The sequence below is a fragment of the Ipomoea nil genome, unplaced genomic scaffold (assembly GCF_001879475.1).
Source record: "Ipomoea nil cultivar Tokyo-kokei standard unplaced genomic scaffold, Asagao_1.1 scaffold2879, whole genome shotgun sequence".
In the NCBI taxonomy this organism is placed as follows: domain Eukaryota; kingdom Viridiplantae; phylum Streptophyta; class Magnoliopsida; order Solanales; family Convolvulaceae; genus Ipomoea; species Ipomoea nil.
Window position 1 is genome coordinate 1 of NW_017619307.1, and position 19,256 is coordinate 19,256.

The window sequence follows — 19,256 nt, forward strand, 5'->3', positions numbered from 1 at the left end:
TTTTATGCCCTAATTTTTATTTTTTCCCCTTATGCCCCGTATTTGGTTTCAACCATACCTATACAAGTATTTTATTGACAATTATAATCAATCTTGACTATATTATCTTGCATTTGTAAACTTAGATTTGCCTATTTAAATACGCAAATTTAGCATTCAATTATCTATGCATGAACAATTCCAATATAATCTTGCCTTGATATATTTTAAAGTACTTATTTAAAAAAAAAATATTGGGCATTATCTCAATCGCGCAATGCGCGTAAAAAACTAGTTTTCCCTTATAAGTAACAAATACAAACCAACATTACTTATTAGAGAAAATGTAATACTTTTAAAGAAAAAAGTAATAAATATTTTATTCTTAATTAGTATTAAATTTGAGTATATAAGTATGACATTTACGCATATAAGCGGACCGACCTTACTTCTCTCACGGGTAGTACTAGTAGTTGCCGTTGTTTTTGTCATTTGTATTGTAATTTATTTACGAAATAATTAAATATGAGTAAACAATATTAGAGTCAATCGTGTTGTCTAATTTTTCTCTCTCTAGGGGTCCTAGGGTTTTCTCTTGTTCTCTAGGGTTTCTAGGGTTTTCGGCTCAGATTTTGCTCCTTTTTCGGCGATCGCCGGCGATACAACAGCTATGGACGAACAAGACAGTGAACCGGCAGCAGCAGTACGAACGACGGAGGTGGTGGAGAGAGACTCACGGCGAGTTGGGCGGACATGGCGTTGGAGGAGGATGGGGACGAGTTCGTCCCGGATGGCGACTGTGTTGGGGAGGTGACGGTCGATGGAGAGACGTCGTGGGCCATCGTAGGGCGGTTTCTCACGGCTAAGGTCGTCAAGCTCGAGTATATGCGGAACGTGATGGCGTCCGTGTGGCAGCCGGTAAGAGGGGTTCAGGTAACAAATACAACCGGGGCTATTCTTGTTTGTATTCTATCACGCCACGGATGTTGCGTATGTATTGGATGGGGGACCGTGGGCATTCGAGAACAACATGCTTGTTTGTCGCGAGGTTGAGGGGGGGATGAACCCGTGTGATGTTCCTCTGGATACGGTGGATATGTGGGTTCAACTGCATGGATTACCGATGGGCTATACGTCGCAGAGTGTTCTTGAACAGGCCGGTAAGTTCATTGGTACATTCGCAAAGCATGATGATAGATTTGTCGGGGCCCCTGGTTAACCTTTTATCGAATACGGGTCTCGATTGCGGTGGGCAAACCGTTGAGGAGGGGTATGAAGCTGGTCAAAAGGGACAAGACTACGTGTTGGGTTTCTTTTAAGTATGAACGACTTCACAAGTTTGTTTTCTTTTGTGGACTCATGGGGCATGTCCACACTTTCTGCTTGAAGGCTCGGGAGAGTCGGGTCCCGGAGAATGAATTTTCGTATGGAATTGAATTGAGGGCAGGAGGCGGAAGGGGTGCGCAAGGGGGGTGGGTGGGAACTGGCTTATTCCAGTGGGGGGGAGGCCGTTACCATTGCCGGGGGCTCGACCGGACAGTGAGGAGGGAGTTGGGGGGAAGAGGGCGGAAGGCCGTGGTGAGGAGGGAGTCTCGGGTGGTGTACGGTCGGGTGGTGGGGCTGTGGTGGCAACCGGGAAGCGCCGCAGGGAGGGGCAACAAGGGTGTGATGGGTCGGAGGATGGAGATGTGGCAATGAATGATGTTTCAAAAAACTTGTGTATGGTGGGAGCTGCTACTCAGCCCGCCCGTCTCATGAGTACGCTAAGTTGGAACTGTCGTGGCTTGGGCAATCCCGAACAGTTCGACAAGTGGTGGACATTGTGTCCCGAAAGAAGCCTAAGTTTGTCTTTTTAATGGAGACTATGATGGCACGGATACATGCAGAAAGGCTCCGTGTCACGATTGGATATGAGGGTTTGTTTTATGTGGATAATGCCGGGATGAGTGGTGGTATGGCGTTGTTTTGGAGGAAGAATAATTCGGCATCTTTGTTGGGTTATTCTAAGAATCATGTAGATGTGGAGGTAAGGGCTCAGAATGGTAAACAGTGGCGAATGACATGTTTCCATGGGCATTTGGATCACAGTAGGACGTGGGAGTCCTGGGGTTTGTTGGAAAGTTTGAAGGCTAAATCCTTGCTGCCCTGGGTGGTCATAGGGGATTTTAATAATCTTCTATTTCAGTATGAGAAAAGAGGAGGGAATCCGTACCGAATCACCTCTTACGAGGCTTTGGGGAGACCTTAGATGGTTGTGGTTTGATACAGTTACCTATGTGGGGCCATCAGTTTACTTGGGAGAAGAGTAGAGGGACGGACAATTGGATTGAGGAGAGACTGGATAAGGTTTTAGCCACAGCTGATTGGTGTGGGCTAAACGACCATGTAGACGTGGAAAACATCAAGCTCGGCCTTCAGATCACTCGGCCTCTTTTCTTAGTATGGATGCGCCATGCATACGTGGGGGAAGAGTTGCGAGGAGATTTAGGTTTGAGATGGCATGGCTCCAGGATGAGGGGTGTAGGGGGTGGTGGCAGCGGCCTGGCAGGGAGGGAGGGTTGAGGGGTTGCTGAATTGTCAGCAACGGTGTGGGGAGAGGTTGATGAGGTGGGGTGGAGAGAACTTCCATAAGTTTGGAGAGCGTATTGGGAGGTTGAAAAAGAGACAGGGAGCTATCCGGAATAGGAGGGACCCGGCCGCGTTGGCCGAGTTCCACCAGATCGATGTGCTCTTAGCCCGACTGGAGGCGCAGGAGGATGTGTTCTGGAGACAACGAGCAAAGCAGCACTGGCTACGTGGTGCAAATGCAAATACGAGGTTCTATCACAGGTATGCTTCTGCTCGTAAAAAAAAGAATACTGTGAATAGAATTTTGAATAATGATGGCATGTGGGTGGAGGGGAATGATATGTGCTCTGTTATCCTTGACTATTTTCGACAAATTTATACAACTGAGAGTACTGCTTTTGATGATGCTATGCTTGATAATTTTGCCCCGCGAGTAACGCATGCTCAGAATGAATATTTATTGCGTCCGTTTGGACCAGAAGATGTGAAAGAGGCAATAAGTTCCATGTATCCTGACAAGGTGCCTGGCCCGGATGGATTGAATCCAGGCTTTTACCGCACTTCTGGGATGTAGTAGGGGGGATGTGTCTGAATTTATAATATCCTGTTTGAATACAGGCAATCTTCCTGAAGGCGTAAATGATACAAATATTGTTCTAATCCCCAAGAAGAATGTGCCGGAAAGGGTCGCTGATATGAGACCGATTGCTCTTAGTAATGTTATTTACAGGGTAATGGCTAAGATGATAACAAATAGGATGAAACCACTAATGGGGGGCCTGATCTCAGAGTCTCAAAGTGCGTTTATTCCGGGCGCCTGATCATGGATAACATCCTTGTTGCAGCAGAGGTGGGGCATTATTTGAATAGGAAGCAATGTGGGCTAACAGGATGGAGTGCCTTAAAGCTTGATATGTCGAAGGCGTATGACAGGATGGAGTGGGCGTTTTTGCAGAGAATGCTGTGTGCTTTTGGGTTTGATCAGCGGTGGGTTACCCTTAATTATGCATTGCGTCACAACTGTGAGATATACGATTATGGTTAATGGGGTGGCTGGTGGGCAGATAACACTTACGCGTGGGCTCAGGCAAGGGGATCCTCTATCTCCTTATTTGTTTATTATTTGTGCAGAAGGGCTTTCTATGCTTTACAGAAAGCACAGATGGATGGAGCAATACATGGTTGTAGGGTGGCAAGAGGAGCACCCCTGGTGTCGCCATCTATTTTTTGCAGATTGATAGCCTACTGTTTTTCAAAGCTAATATTGAGGAGGCTGATGTAATTAGACAGTACTTACACCAATATGAGAGATTGTTTGGTCAGAAAGTGAACTATGACAAGTCCAGTATATGTTTTAGTAGGAATACTCATGAAGAAATAAAGGGGGAGGTGGCGGCGTGTTTAGGGGTGAACCAGGTGGCTAACTTTGGAAAATATTTGGGTCTCCCATCGTTTGTAGGCAGGAATAAGAGAGCTGTTTTTTCCTATGTGGAGGATAAGATCAGACAAAGAATTGGTTCGTGGAGTAAAAAGTTGCTTACTCAGGCTGGTAAGGAAGTGCTCTTGAAAAGTGTGGCTCAATCTATGCCAACTTTTTTCTATGAGTGTTTTTTTGTTACCTGAGACAGTTTTGCACATCGATTGAAAGGACCATGAACAGATATTGGTGGGGTTCTGGAACGGATAGGAAGATACATTGGAAAGCTTGGGATAAATTGTGTATCCCTAAGAAATATGGGGGACTGGGATTTAAGGATCTACGGGCTTTTAACTTGGCAATGTTGGAAAAGCAGGCATGGCGGTTCCTCACAGAGCCTACTACTTTGGCAGCAAGAATATATAAAGCCAGGTATTATCCGAATACATCTTTTGTTGATGCTACCATAGGGAATTGCCCAAGTTTTTGTTGGAGAAGTATAATGGCTGCACATGGAATGGTTTGTTCGGGAGTAAGGAGGCGAGTAGGAAATGGTGAAAAAACATTGATATGGGGGCATCCCTGGTTACCAGATAGTCCCAGTCCGTTGGTCCAAACAATAATGCATGAGGAGTTACGACATGCCCATGTTGCAGGTTTGATTGACCGGCAGACTAATACCTGGGATCCGCATATTCTGGCTGATTTATTTATCCCTGAGGATGTGGCACGCATTTCTATGATCCCTGTTAGCCCGGACTATGAGGACACATGGTATTGGAAGGGAGAGATGAATGGAATATATTCGGTTAAAAATGCCTATAGGCAGATTAAGGGGGATTATGAGCATAGCCCAGGTGATTTTGATAAATGGGTTACTCTATGGAAGCTGAGAGTGCCACCCAAATGGAAAACCTTCTTGTGGAGAGCAGTTTGTGATATCCTCCCTACTACAAACAATCTAATACTGAGAAGAGTTGAGATTGAGCCGATTTGCCCAATGTGCCAAGGGGCGCAAGAAAACGCCATGCATGCGTTACTCTTGTGTGATTATTCTAAATTAGTATGGTGTTTGTCGGGGTTGCCTGTTTACCAATATACTTACTAATTCATTGTCGACATGGCTTATGGGAGTTTTTACTGTCTTAACAGAGGAACAGTGTGGCCTAGCTGTGGCTATACTGTACGCTATTTGGAGTGCCCGCAATGCTGCGGTATGGGAACGTGCTCTCCAAAGACCGAGTCGGACATGGCACCGAGCGGTGGCAGCCATGCAAGCATACCGACGATCGCGCCCCTGGCGACTGCACCGGCACCTACTGCCTTGACCGAGCAAGCTGGCAGCAACGTCCCACGTTGCTACGTCGATGCTGGTTTCAGACCGGGTACTGGAGAGGCGTCATTCGGAGTAGTGCTCGTCTCGCACCATGGCTCATTTATTGCGGCAACAAATGGACGGCTGGCTGGGGCTTTTTTGGCTACTATGGCCGAAGCGCTCGCTTGCAAGGAGGCACTATCTTGGCTTAAGGGTCGGGATATCATGGAGGTGGACATCTTAACGGATTGCATAGACTTACGAAATATTCTACACTCAGGCCGCGCGGCTAAATACTCCTACCTTGGGATCATCGTGGACCAGTGCAGGACGGCTATATCGTTGTTTACGAAATGTTCTTTAAGTTACGTTTCTAGGAATTTAAATTTACATGCCCATACTTTAGCTTCTCTAGCTTTCGATCAGGATCAAACTATGTATTGGGACTCTGTTCCTCCTGACTCTATCATTCACTTTATTCATTAATATACCGCTTGAAAATTTTTCAAAAAAAAAAAAAGTCAATCGTGTTGTAAAAATTATGTTGACTAAACCACTTTGGGAATATTTTTTGAACGTGGAGTCAAAATGGAATTCTCATGTAATTATCCTAATTACAAGGCTTATTTTATTAAATCCGATAAATTTGAAAACTTACAATCACACCCATACCTAAATCCCAAAATATAATAAATCTCAATCAAAGTTATATCATATCCCTCATTTATGTCCATGTTTTTAATGCTAATCATTTTGTACATTATGCTTTTAGAGTTGTACTATATAAATTTTTGGACAAAAATACCCCTATCGTTATAACTTCCGTTATCTTTTCCATTATTGTTACCATTCACACGCATCCACCATACATTATATTTTCTTATATTCTTTAATGATAATAATATTTGTAGACATTATATATTGGATTATTATAATAAATAAATTTGATTTCATATAGATTTTAATTAGTAGGGAATTATTTATTTATTTATTTGAGAACAATTAGTAGAGATTTGTTAGTTATCTTAAAAGATATAAATATTGAACATATGTTTTTGCGCATCGCGCATAGAAAACACTAGTAAGATAATAAAGGGATTGGAAATGCTTCACAGCATTTTCTTTGGAGAAAATTATACATTTGTACCTCAATATAATAATAATAATAATAATAATAATAATATAATAATAATAATAATAAATAATAATAATAATAATAATAATAATAATAATAATAATAATAATAATAATGTAATGTTTATTTTCATTTTAATTTTTTAAAATGTGGTGTCTAAATTATTTATTGGGTTGTCAAGTTACGGAGTTGCTTGAAGATGTTTGTCAATTGTCCTTGAGGGTTATTGGGGCCTTTTGGTAATTTTAAATTTCCTCTCTTAATTTATTTTCACCATTAAAAAAAAAAGGTGTTTATCAGCAAATATTAACCGCAATTTATATCGTGCACTACGGCGCACATTGCTATGTGCGGTCAGGCACAAAACGCGCGCTTTTCATGCTGATATTATGCTGGCGTCACTCCGTCCATCCGAACAGACCAAATCTCATTATGTGTATTCAGTTAAAATTTTATGTGTATTGTGTTATGAGTTTACGTGTATTCAGTTAAGAGTTTATGTGTATTATGTTAACCAAACACATTATGTGTATTCAGTTAAAAGTTTATGTGTATTGTGTTATGAGTTTATATGTATTCAGTTAAAAATTTATGTGTATTATGTTAATCAAACCCCATTATGTGTATTCAGTTAAAAGTTTATGTGTATCATGTATTATGTTAGATTATGTGTATTCGGTTATGAGTTTATGTGTATTCTGTTATGAGTTTATGTGCATTCGAAACAGATGATTTTTTTTTTTTAACAACTTAACAAAACGACGTCGTTTTGAGAGGCACGGGACGCACAGTGCTATGTGCGCCCTGGTGCACGGTATAACGATTGAATATTAACTTATGAAACAGACTATTATGTTAGGCCCAAAAATCCTAATATTTCGTACGCTGGTTAAACAAAACAGCAATATAATGGGCCCAACGTACCACTGGACACAAATTATATCAAGGAACAGAATTCATGATGTGTTTTGTGGACCTTGGTCTAGATTTTGTATAAAAATTTTGATGTAGTAAATACATTGTGATATACAAATATGCCTAAGTACGATCTCAGGGCCTAATATACAGGCTCGGGTATTTGTGATAATGGGTTGGACGATCTCGAGTTAATACTAGGTTGAGTAGAAATCTCACAGTCCCCTCTCACGGGCATTAAATATGCTATTTATAGGTAATTAAAAAGGGACAAATAGGGAATGTACCAAGCAAGTATTCCACCGGAATGGAGAGTATGTTTCAAGGTATCTACACTCATGTGGATAATGTTGTCAATACTCAAGGAGGAAAATTCGAAGCATCATTTGATGAAAATCGGAGGAGTCAACAACACCTGATTGACACACATCAAGCACTTGAGAGACAAGTTGGTGGATTGAACACAAATGTCAAAGGGCAACTCAATGAGTTCTACATCCAACTATCTCAAATCCTCAAAAATTCTGGAAAAGCAAATGAAGCAATTGCCGTGAATCAAAGTCAAGGAATTCTCAATGTGGTTCATCAACATGAGAAGCAGATTAGTGATGTCCACACAGATCTCATCTCCATCAACACCAAAGTGGGCTGCCTTCGAGGTTCATATGAAAACATATCCGAATCTGTTTCATCTCTTTGTGAGTCAGTTTATACACTCATTGATTACGCCAAAAAGGGGGAAGAGAGATTCAGTCATTTGGAAGGCATGCTTGAAATGATGATGGCTGCCATGGCTACCCGAAATGTTGGTACAAGCAGTAGTAGAGGAGGAGGAAGCAGATCTGCTGGCAGAAACATTGCTAGAAGAGGAGGATTGGAATATTGGTTCGGTAGTGGTGAAGCTGGCAGTCCAAGAGGATCAAGCAGTGCAAATACCACTAACCGTTCATTTCGTGACATTGTTTGTGCAGGTGGAAATATTGAGCAAATCAATTGGTACAACAAAGCAGCTCTCTATTTGGAATCCACACCAAGAGATGGTAGGGTTGAAATGCCAAGATTGGCAAGCTTGAATGACCTACCATAGGGAATGAAGAAAAGTGGTCCAAGTGACCAAAATTTGTGGGTTTCGAATGAGAACTTCAGGAGGATCAAAAGCTATGCTAGAGCTTTGATGATCATGGTTCTTAAGGATTATATCAAGGTCAATGATGCCGAGCTTCAAGGAGGAAGGAGTCTAGAAGAGTGCATCATATGGTATGAAGAAGGAATACTGCCCGGGGACAACATTATTGAAGCATTCAACTATTATGTGATTGGGCAGGTATGCAACAATTATGTCATTAGTAACAATTTCATTGAAGTTCAAAATCATATAAATCATGTTCTTGAAGAAAGGAGAAACAGAATCATCAAGTGATTTGTATGATTGTTACATTTTTTTGGTGTATGGTCCACGAGAACTTGAACTCATGATCATGGAACAATTTGAAATGGTCCGAATTATCTGTTTATGATGCTATTAAGTTTTCCTTGTTATCTATTTTTATTTTATTTGTCTTGAAAGGTAACATTTTAGCTTAGATTGTATCAAATCGCATAAATTGGAAAAATTACAAAATTCGTTATCATTAAACTCCAAAAAATGCGAATAGAAATTTAGATGCAAAAAATACCTTTCCTAGAGTCAAAATCAAATGTTAAGCTCGTCTTGGCTATGTCAAAATTAATAAAATATTTTGAAAAATAATTGTTTTTAAAAGACAAACCAAATGACTGAGTATAGGTTTTGGCGTCATAAAAAAGGGGGAAAATTGATAGGAATATTTTTGTAAGTTTTGATGAGCCAAATGTACTTTAGATCCCCTTGGTTTTTAGGTCTTTTAGTACAAGCATCATAAATCAGAATATCGAGTCAAAAGGAATCTACCATAGGAAGAACAAAATTAATTTGGGAAATTAATTTTGGTCCTACGAGTATTCATCCGAGAAAGAAGCATAAAGGAATGGCGTTGCAAGAATTGATCGGATGAGCTTAACGGCGAAATGGTAGAAGTCCTTACTCAAAATGATCACACCCGAGATCGATTATCCCCCAAGGATTTATTTTTTACAAGTCAAGTTTTCGGACAAGCACAATGTTCTCAAAAGAGCACAATGTTCTCAAAAGAGCACAATGTTCCTAAAGGAGCACGATGCGGACAAGCACAATGTTCCAAAGGAGCACAATGTGTACAAGCAAGATGTGCCCAAGGAGCACAATGTCTGAAAAGGAGCACAATGTTCTAAAAGAGCACAATGTGAACAAGCACGATGTGTTCAAAGGAGCACAATGTGACCAAATCAGAAAGAGCACAATGTTCAAGTCAAACAAGCAAGAAGTGCCCAAGTCAAAGGAGCACAATGTGGCAAAGAAGCAAGATGTTCAGGAAATGAATAAATTCGAAGGAATTTATTTTGGATCAGCCCACATGCCACAAGAGTCCAAAATTGCCTGAAGATATTTGATCAGAACGGAAAAATATTTATGAAGACATGAATATAAAAACTTGTCCTAGAAATAAATTATATCAGATGAATTTATTTCAAAGATTCATTGGATATTCAAATTGACAACAAAAATAATATTTTAAGAAACAACTTGAAAATCAAGTTGAGATAAAATATTATTTTGTCAGGCAAGTTGACAATCAAATCAAAATTGAAGATCTACTATTGTCAACAATATCAGGCTATGAAGATTCAAATTTCAAATATCAAATTATCCACTCCAACGGATATATTTGATTGCCTATAAAAATCCATGAAGACTTGAAGACAAGAAGAGATAGAGGTGCAATACACACGGATAAACAAAGTGCAAAATTCAAAAGTGCAACTGCTCAAATATTCTTAGAGACTTAGTCTGAATAGTCTCAAATCTAGTTGGAGAGAGGTACAATTACCTTTGTATTTGTAATTGTTAGAAGAGTATAGCTGTGTGCAAAATACTCTAGTGAGTGTAGCTGTGTGCAAAACACTCGTAGTTGCTAAGTGTAGCTGTGTGCAAGACACTTAGTTGGCGTTGAGTATAGCTGTGTGCTAAATACTCGGAGTTGAGTGTAGCTGTGTGCGAGACACTCGGAGTTGGGTGTAGCTGTGTGCAAGACATCCGGAAGAAGTGCTTGTGTAGCGCTTATTCACTATTGTAACTGTGTGGGGAAAATAGTGAATTACTCCTAGAAGTGAATGGAGTAAAGTGGACTAGGAAGATTACGCCACTTCCGAACCACTATAAATTGCCTCTCTCATTTACATACCGCACTTACATAATTTGCTCTATTTATCTATCTTATCTGACTAACCCGTTTACTATTCACAGTTAATCTTAATCATCCGGGTTTAGTGTGTTTTCACGTATGCATGTGACTCAAACTTCTCAAGCTTAAATATTGGAATATTCTAAGCAAGTTTGACGTGTTGCATGCAACGTTCGTCACACGGTCGACGTGACACGATATTTATTTACAATCTTGAATATTATTGTTACATATTGAGTGAACCATCTCCTTTACTTGTTACTTAGAGTTGAAGTTACCAAAGAGTTATTTATTTTGAAAAAACTTGAAAGTCTATTCACCCCCCCCCCCCCCCCCTCTAGACTTTCACCACCCTATCGGGACCAACATCGCTAATATATTCCTTTTGTACACCATTGAAGTATTAACCCTGTAGGTTACAAATGGTGTTTGTATAAAGGAAAAACAAGAATGATAAGGTGGTGAGATATAAAGCGAGTCTGTAGCTTAAGGGTTAACGCAAAAACCCATAATCAAGTATACTCTCCCATGATGAATATTATTAAAAGTTCCGCTACATGATTGGCAGAATAATTCTAGATATGCAGCTTATTAAAGTCATGACCTAGAAACTATGGGTCATTAGACAATTAATGTTTATCTGAAAATCCTTGATGGATTTATAATTCTCAAAAATGAAAGAAAGTAAATATCACAACATGTTTGTTGTTGAAATACAAATGCTTTACTTTACTTAAAATAGTGAAGCAATTGATTGAGTAATTTCCTCTTAAAATAAGGAAATTATAGAAATGAATATGTACCATTAGGTACTTACTAAGGGGCTTATTGTAAAATAAAGGAGATGGAAAATCAAGTATTATATCGACCTGTAGATCGAGCATTTCCTTAAGAGAAATTTCACATACTATTTAGTATATGTCCAAATAATCTCCCGAAGTAGATAAGGATCATTTTAACCTAAAGGATGATTCAGGACCAGAAGTCCGATATTTTAAAGCGTTATTCTGAATACCTTTTCTTTGAGAACGAAAATTCCCAAATTCACATTTTCTTTTTGTAATTTGTAAAGAGTGATTTGGTGATTCTCCTAGATAGAAAGGGAAATGATGTTAAATAATATCCATTAATATCCTTAAGGTACCTCTTTCGAGAAGTCATTTGAATATTGGCATTATGTTAAACGCCATGACTTGGATTGATATATTATAAATCAATTTAAGCTTTAAGCATCTTAAAGCCTAAGGGATAATACTTGTTCTTATAGATGTATTTTGTATATTATCATCTCGTTATTACTTTCTCGCTTTGTCATAGCGACTTTTAAGTTACGAGATGATCAAGGTACAAATATTCATATTGATGCTTTTGACATGAAGTCATCATACTTGGGACAAATAAAAACGTATAAAGTTTTTCATGGTATAAAATACCTTGATTCACATGAACTCTAGAAGAGTGATAAAATATTTGTCCAGAAGATTTGCTCCAATGACAAGTTAGCAAATGTATACCTACAAAATATCTATGAGATTGATATGCAAGGGTAAAGAAAATTATTTATGGGGAGCGACAAAATATAAATAATTTTTGGTTCAGATGATCATGAGAAAATATGATAAATTCTAACGACAATCCTGAAGATCGTACCATATCCTTTTATAAATTCTAATGACAATCCTGAAGATTGTACCATATCCCTTCTCTACACCCTTTTGAAACGATGATTTTACTTTAAACAATGTAGAATTTGAAGATTGTTATCTTCAGGGGGAGACGAGAAGTACATTCACTCGAGTCAATCATGTAGATTGGGTCTTAAAAGACTAATAGTTGCACTTTTTGCAGCGTATATATTCACTCGAGTCAATCCTGTAGATTGGTTAATCCTGTAGATTGGGTCTTAAAAAGACTAATAGTTATACTTTCTGCATCATATACATACCCATGTACTCTTTTTCTCACTAGGTTTTTCCCAATGGGTTTTTCTAGTGTGGTTTTTTTAATGAGGTATGACTATAATATATTAATGGGGGGTTGTATATAAATAACTAAATAGACAAACCCCAAAATCCTGAAGATTATGCCTTGAAGGCTTATGATTGTACTCTTTTTCCCTTAACTAAAATTTTCCCACGAGGTTTTCTTAAGTTAAGGTTTTTAACGAGGCAATCAGTACAATATATGAGTTTACGAATATCATGTACTCTTTTCTTCAACTAGGTTTTTCCCACGTGGTTTTCCTAGTGAAGTTTTTTAACGAGGCATGAATGTATTCAAATATACTATCCATATACCTTGTACTCTTTTCTCGACTAGTTTTTTCCCACAGGGTTTTTCTAGCGAGTTTTTAATGAGGCAGGGTGATGGCAAGGTAATGTCCAAGGGGGAGTGTTATAAATATATATTATGTGGACATTATGAACATTCAATACAAAACGGATGTAACGGTCCAGGCATTATTATCATCATTATTGTTTGGTGTTACATATTGTATTTATATATATGTTGTATCATTGTATTTGGAAGTTGGTTGGAATGAGAAATATACATTACTTTGTGCCCTTACTTTCCTGCTCTTTGTCTCTTGGTCTCAATGCACCGGTTAAGAGCTAAAGGCCATCGGGCACAAACAGCATTACAACAATGAGCATATTTTGAAACATTACATAGGATAGCGTTTTGAAATAAATTATTATTTTAATCTTCCATGTTTTACTTATAGTTTATTTGAAGTGCATCCCCTAACTCGCAAACTATGCCCTGGAAACGTGTTCACCATGAATGGTGAACACGGGTCTAAACGGCGCCGTTTTTAAGTAAAAAAAAAAAACAAAAATCGCGGATGTGGTGTTAACGGCGTGTGTTTGGTCAGATTATGAATTTTCTGTTATGAGATTATGAATGTACTGTAAATTCATAATCTCATAACTGAAAATTCATAATCGCATAAAAGAAAAACATTTATTAAATTATGAATTTTCTGTTATGAGATTATGAATTTACTGTAAATTCATAATCTCATAACAGAAAATTTATAATCTCATAACAGAAAATTCATAATCTCAAAACAGAAAATTCATAATCTCATAACAGAAAATTCATAATCTCATAACAGAAAATTCATAATTTCATAACAGAAAATTCATAAGAGCAGTCATGGTTTCGGACGGGAATGTGTAGGCACGGGTCCAAAGTGAATGTGCAGGCATGGATTCATAATTTATGAATGTCCGAAATCATTGCTCACCTCAAATTAAAGTGAAACCGCGAAATGTGAAAATAAAGAAGAAAAGTCGCGCGATTAAAAAAAAAAAAAAAAAAAAAGAAATAATAGTGCACTAACACCGTTGGGACCGTGTTCACCATGGATGGTGAACACGGTTCCATGGCATAACGATTGCTCCTAACTCCCTAAGGCATAGTGGGCAAAGGAAATTATGCACCCAGCATGGGGAGTGCACTGCCCACTATAGAGCTATAAACCAGATCTCCTTGCAAAATCCTCAATTCTTCTCTCTTCTCATTCTCTCTCCACCACATATGCAATCATACTTGCAAAAAGGACTTAAAATCCGCTATTATGGATGTTCTAATATTCCGATAAGAACCCCTACTAAGAACTTGCAAATCTGTACATAAATACACACAATATTCTACATGAAAACACACCATATATTATTCTGGTACGTGAAAGTGTGAAATTTGGTTGCTTTCCAAATTCGGCTACTGTTTTCTCGTTTGAGTGGTTTGACAATATGAATATTATTGATGTAACATGAGATAGGTATGATAATCGTGTTGTCGGTGTCGACCAAACAAAAAAATAAAACAACAAACCTAACTCCCGTTTCAAATATAAGTCTTCTAAACTTCCCGGAACTGGAACAACTATCCAATTCCCATTCTTCTCCGGCGAAACTAAACCGGAAACGGCGGCCATATAGTATGGGAAGGGTTCATCTCACACTTGTTTCTTTAGCGTCTCTCTGTTTTCTCTGCAATCTTGGAACGAGCACAGACATTCTCAGACGGGGCGACGTTGTTACTCCAAACACTACGTTAGTTTCCTCCAACGGGAACTTCGCGTTAGGCTTCTTCCGTCCCGGAAACTCATCTTCTTCCTTTCTGGGGATATGGTACAACAACCTCAAAGACAGTAGCGTGATTTGGGTAGCCAACAGAGAATCTCCGCTGCACCAAGATTCCGAAGAAGCGCATTTCACAATCGGTGATGATGGGAATCTGCGGCTTCTCCACGGCGGCGGCGCAAGAAACAACACCAAATGGTCGACAAATGTCTCCGGTCCGGGCGGAAATTATTATGCGGAGGCGCAACTGCAAGACACCGGAAACCTTGTTCTGAAGCACGGGAATTACACTGTTTGGGAGAGCTTTGATGACGGCAACGGCGGCGGTGATACATTGATGCCGGAGATGAGACTAAAGGTAAACATGAGAACCGGAAAACGAAACATTCTCAGGTGTGTATTAATTGTATTTTTCTTTTATATTTGCTGTATTATTTAGGGTGTGTTTGGTTCCCACATGGGAATCGGAATCGAAATGGGTATCAAATACTTGATAATGGTAATGGGTTTTGATGAAAGTATTTAACATGTTTGGTAGTAGGGTGGAATGAGAATGGTTACTAATAGTAGTGCTTGAGAATGAACAAGGGAATAAATTGAAATCCTTATTTTATTTGGGTACGGCTGGAAATTATGGAGTTTCCGACTACCTGAAAGTGATCTTAAATCAAGTCGAGAGTCTTGTTCCGACTACTTTTGGTATCCGAAAAAACCTTTATTGCTATTTCCGACCACTCTTTGCTTTCGACTTGCTTTAAGATCACTTTCAGGTGGTCGGAAATTCCATAATTTTCCGTAGTAGTATGGATTTTTCAATTGATGGGGTATTCGAAACCTATAGTAGTGTTTTAAAAACCTATCAACCAAACAATAACAATTACTTTCATACCCATTCCCATGGACAAAACCCATCAACCAAACACACCATTACTTTTCTTGTTGCAGTAGCTCTCCTTTTCTTTTAGCTTGGTGTGCACCGTTTCCTCTTCTGTTGTAACTTCATCACTGGACTGTAAATAGCCCGTACTTGCTGTATATGATTTTCTCACTTTTACAAGGTCTTGGACTAGCAGCGATGATCCCCGGCCAGGGAAATTCTCGATGGGGATGGATCCCAATGGGGCTCCACAAATCTTCATTTGGGAACAAAACAATAATATTCCTTATTATAGGAGCAATTTGTATGAGTATGGTTATTCTACATACCGGTACATTCCCAAGCAGGGATATTCAGTATATTCATCATTGGCAGCACGAGAAGATGAAGTTTATTTCAGCTATACGTATCGGGACGCCTCGGCCCCAATCCGGTTCGTCTTGAGTCCCGACGGGTATATTCAAGTTCTGTTAAAGCCAGAGAACAGTGATGAATGGGAGAATAGGTTGCAGTTTCCAGACCCAACTCAGTGTGAAATGTATGGGAGCTGTGGTTCGTTTGGAAGCTGTAAGAAAACCGGTTCTTCCCATTCGGTCTGCACTTGCTTGGAAGGATTTAAACCGAAATCGCAGAAAGATTGGGAAAATGGGAATTACAGTGGAGGGTGTGTGAGGAGAATAGGATTGGAATGCAATGAAGATGACAAGTTCATGAGGCTTGAAGGGATGAAATGGCCCGACCATCCAATTTCATTGCGAAATAATAATATGACATTTACTGAATGTGAAGCTCAGTGTTACAGGAACTGTTCCTGCACGGCTTTCGCTTACACCAATATCAGCGATGACAATGTCAATTGTATAAACTGGTTTGGGGACTTGGTTGATTTGGCTCATAACAATTCAGCTGCCATTAGTGATCTCCATGTTCGAGTTCATGCCTCTGAGCAAAGTAAGACATGTTTAACTTTGTCTTCTCTTTGTGCTAGCTTTTTGACATGGAATGTGTTCGGCTTTTTCTTACTTTAGTTCGTTTGATTATGTTTGGTGCAGATGGAATTGAAAATTCTGCACACAAAAGCAAACGTCCTTTACATGTTGCAGTAATAGTTTCTTTGGTCTTTGCAGCAGTCTTTCTTGTTGTTATTAGTGTTTTGGGTTGTATCCTCAAACGGAGATACTATAGAAAAAAAGGTACATACATAAATTCCATTTTGAATAGTATGGCTGACCAGACCACATGGGCAGCTCAGTTAGTCACAGAGGTGAAATTTGAAAACAATTACTTAGGATCGAATTTCACCAGCGACCATGATTAACAGAGATCTAGCCTGTGTATTCAGCTTGAGTTACCATGATCATGAACCATGATTAGCAAAGATCTAGTCTCTATATGCAATTGAATTGCCATAATCATGATGTCTCTATATGAAATTGAGTTGCCATAATCATGATTTATATCTTCCCAATGCTCTATTGGGCTATTGAGATCGTGGATTCAATTTAATTCAACTTTTTAGGAACAATAATATGGCAAGGCATAAAAAAAAAAAAACATGGCAGGGCATTCCCACCACCTTCATTAATAGTTGCTAACTGCTGTGTGAACACTGATTGCATGTGTATGTATATATGTAGGTGAGAAGTCTACATCAATAGCCAGCCAAAAGTCAAATGCATCCCCCCTTGGAAATGGAGATGTAGAATTGCTACAACTCAGTTTGGAGAGAATATTAGATGCTACCGACCACTTCAATGAAGCAAACAAACTTGGGGTGGGTGGATTTGGTCCTGTGTTTAAGGTAATTATTACTTTATAATTGTTGTTCTTAAAAGATTGAATCTCCAATTCAAATCACTTTATGATTGTTGTTCTCAAAAGATTGAACTCTTAATTTCAAAACAGAACATCTAGGAGGATGTAAATCATAGTAACTCGAGTCCTCCTCACTTTAAGAGGTTGTTCCCACATTGCGGCTAGTAAGACTCGATCCCGGATCATTATTTTCAAACTTCACATTCGTGTCATTTCATTTCAGGGTTTTTTATCTGAATTTGGGATGGTAGCCATCAAAAGGCTATGTAAGCAATCATCACAGGGCCTAGAGGAGTTCATGAATGAGCTAAAGCTAATTGCAAAACTACAGCATAAGAATCTTGTTAGGCTTTTGGGTTGTTGCGTTGAAGATGATGAAAAAATACTAATTTATGAGTACATGCCAAATCGAAGTTTGGACAAGTTCTTATTTGGTATGTTTAATTTGCTATCTATTCTGAATCATAATTTATGAGCTAGGTTTCATATATTTAGAGCATTAGTTTCCCTGATTTGTTCTTCTATATATTAACAACTTCATCACTTCACTTTGCTTCTTCCAAATATAGGTGAGAAAGATAATTTAGATTGGAACACACGCTTACAAATAATTGAAGGAGTTGCTCAAGGAATTCTTTATCTTCATAAGTACTCGAGACTAAAAGTCATTCACAGAGATTTAAAAGCAAGCAACATTTTACTCGACGAAACAATGAAACCGAAAATATCAGATTTTGGGTTAGCAAGGATATTTGGACTTGATCAAACTCAAGCAGAAACGAATCGTGTGGTTGGAACATAGTAAGTGCAGTTAGCTAGATTCCATTATTAATAAAGATTTGATTCAACTCATAAGTTCACAATCATATTTGCGCGTGCAATGTGTACTTATTAATGCCTGCATAACTAACTTTATTATTTGATCAGTGGCTATATTTCACCAGAATATGTATTGCACGGACAGTTTTCAGAAAAATCTGACGTATACAGCTTTGGAGTTCTATTGTTAGAAATTATTAATGGCAAGAAGAATTCAAATTTTATTCACCCTCAACTTTCAGTCTCCCTCATCGGATGGGTATGGATGCCATGTAACTTCATGATTTTGGTATATAAAGTATATATATAGAAGAAAATGATATTATATTTCAATATTATAGTTCCTTTAATTTTTCTTTGTATTAGGCATGGAAAAATTGGAAAGAGGGACAATCATATGAATTTGTTGATCCGGCAATAATGAGATCATCATACGACTCTTTCAAAGTCATAAGGTGCATCGAGGTGGGCCTTTTATGTGTCCAAGCAATTCCAACAGATAGGCCAACAATGTTTGATGCAGTTCTCATGTTGACCAACCCTACATTAGCAATTCCACCACTTAAAGAACCAGCTTTTGTGACTACCAACCATTCCAATGCCATTGTTTCTATGTCTTACACAAAATCAAGTGATCATTATTCCAAAAAATGAGGTTACAATTAGTGTTCTTGAACCGCGTTAAATGATCTCTTAATTTGTAGAAGAAATTTAGTTTAGACTGGTGTGTAATAGTTTATAAATTAAAAAAAGTTACATCCATTGTAGTTGTGATTTTCATTCAATTCCAAGAACAAGCTAGGTTACAATGAGTGTAATCGAATCCTGTTGAAAGATGTCTATTTTGTAGAAATAGTTGATGTCCATTATAGATGTTAAACTGGTTTATAGTATGTATATGCAGATTTATCAATATGAGCTATGGTTTTTATTTTTTATTTTTTATTTTTTGTTTCCACACGTGAAAAAACAGGAGCACAAGAAAATAAATAAAGCATGCATGTGATGTTAGATATACAATAGTTT

The 19,256-nt window shown here is 38.5% G+C and overlaps 1 protein-coding gene across 1 annotated transcript; it reads left to right on the forward strand.

Annotated features, from left to right (window-relative positions):
• The first annotated feature begins 14,511 nt into the window (after nt 1-14,511).
• On the forward strand, nt 14,512-18,884 carry LOC109160685 (G-type lectin S-receptor-like serine/threonine-protein kinase At4g27290). Its single transcript, XM_019308961.1, has 8 exons — nt 14,512-15,112; nt 15,778-16,547; nt 16,649-16,789; nt 17,234-17,397; nt 17,635-17,845; nt 17,981-18,212; nt 18,339-18,489; nt 18,597-18,884. The coding sequence occupies exons 1-8, from the start codon at nt 14,577-14,579 to the stop codon at nt 18,882-18,884; spliced, it is 2,493 nt and encodes an 830-aa protein (XP_019164506.1). The 5' UTR covers nt 14,512-14,576.
• The last annotated feature ends 372 nt before the right edge of the window (nt 18,885-19,256 follow it).

Excerpts from the sequence above, each read along its gene's own strand:
- LOC109160685 (XM_019308961.1), top strand. The coding sequence starts at position 14,577 with ATGGGAAGGGTTCATCTCACACTTGTTTCTTTAGCGTCTCTCTGTTTT. Across the intron at positions 18,213-18,338 it reads AATCGTGTGGTTGGAACATA|TGGCTATATTTCACCAGAAT; the intron begins GTAAGTGCAGTT and ends TTATTTGATCAG. Across the intron at positions 18,490-18,596 it reads CAGTCTCCCTCATCGGATGG|GCATGGAAAAATTGGAAAGA; the intron begins GTATGGATGCCA and ends TCTTTGTATTAG.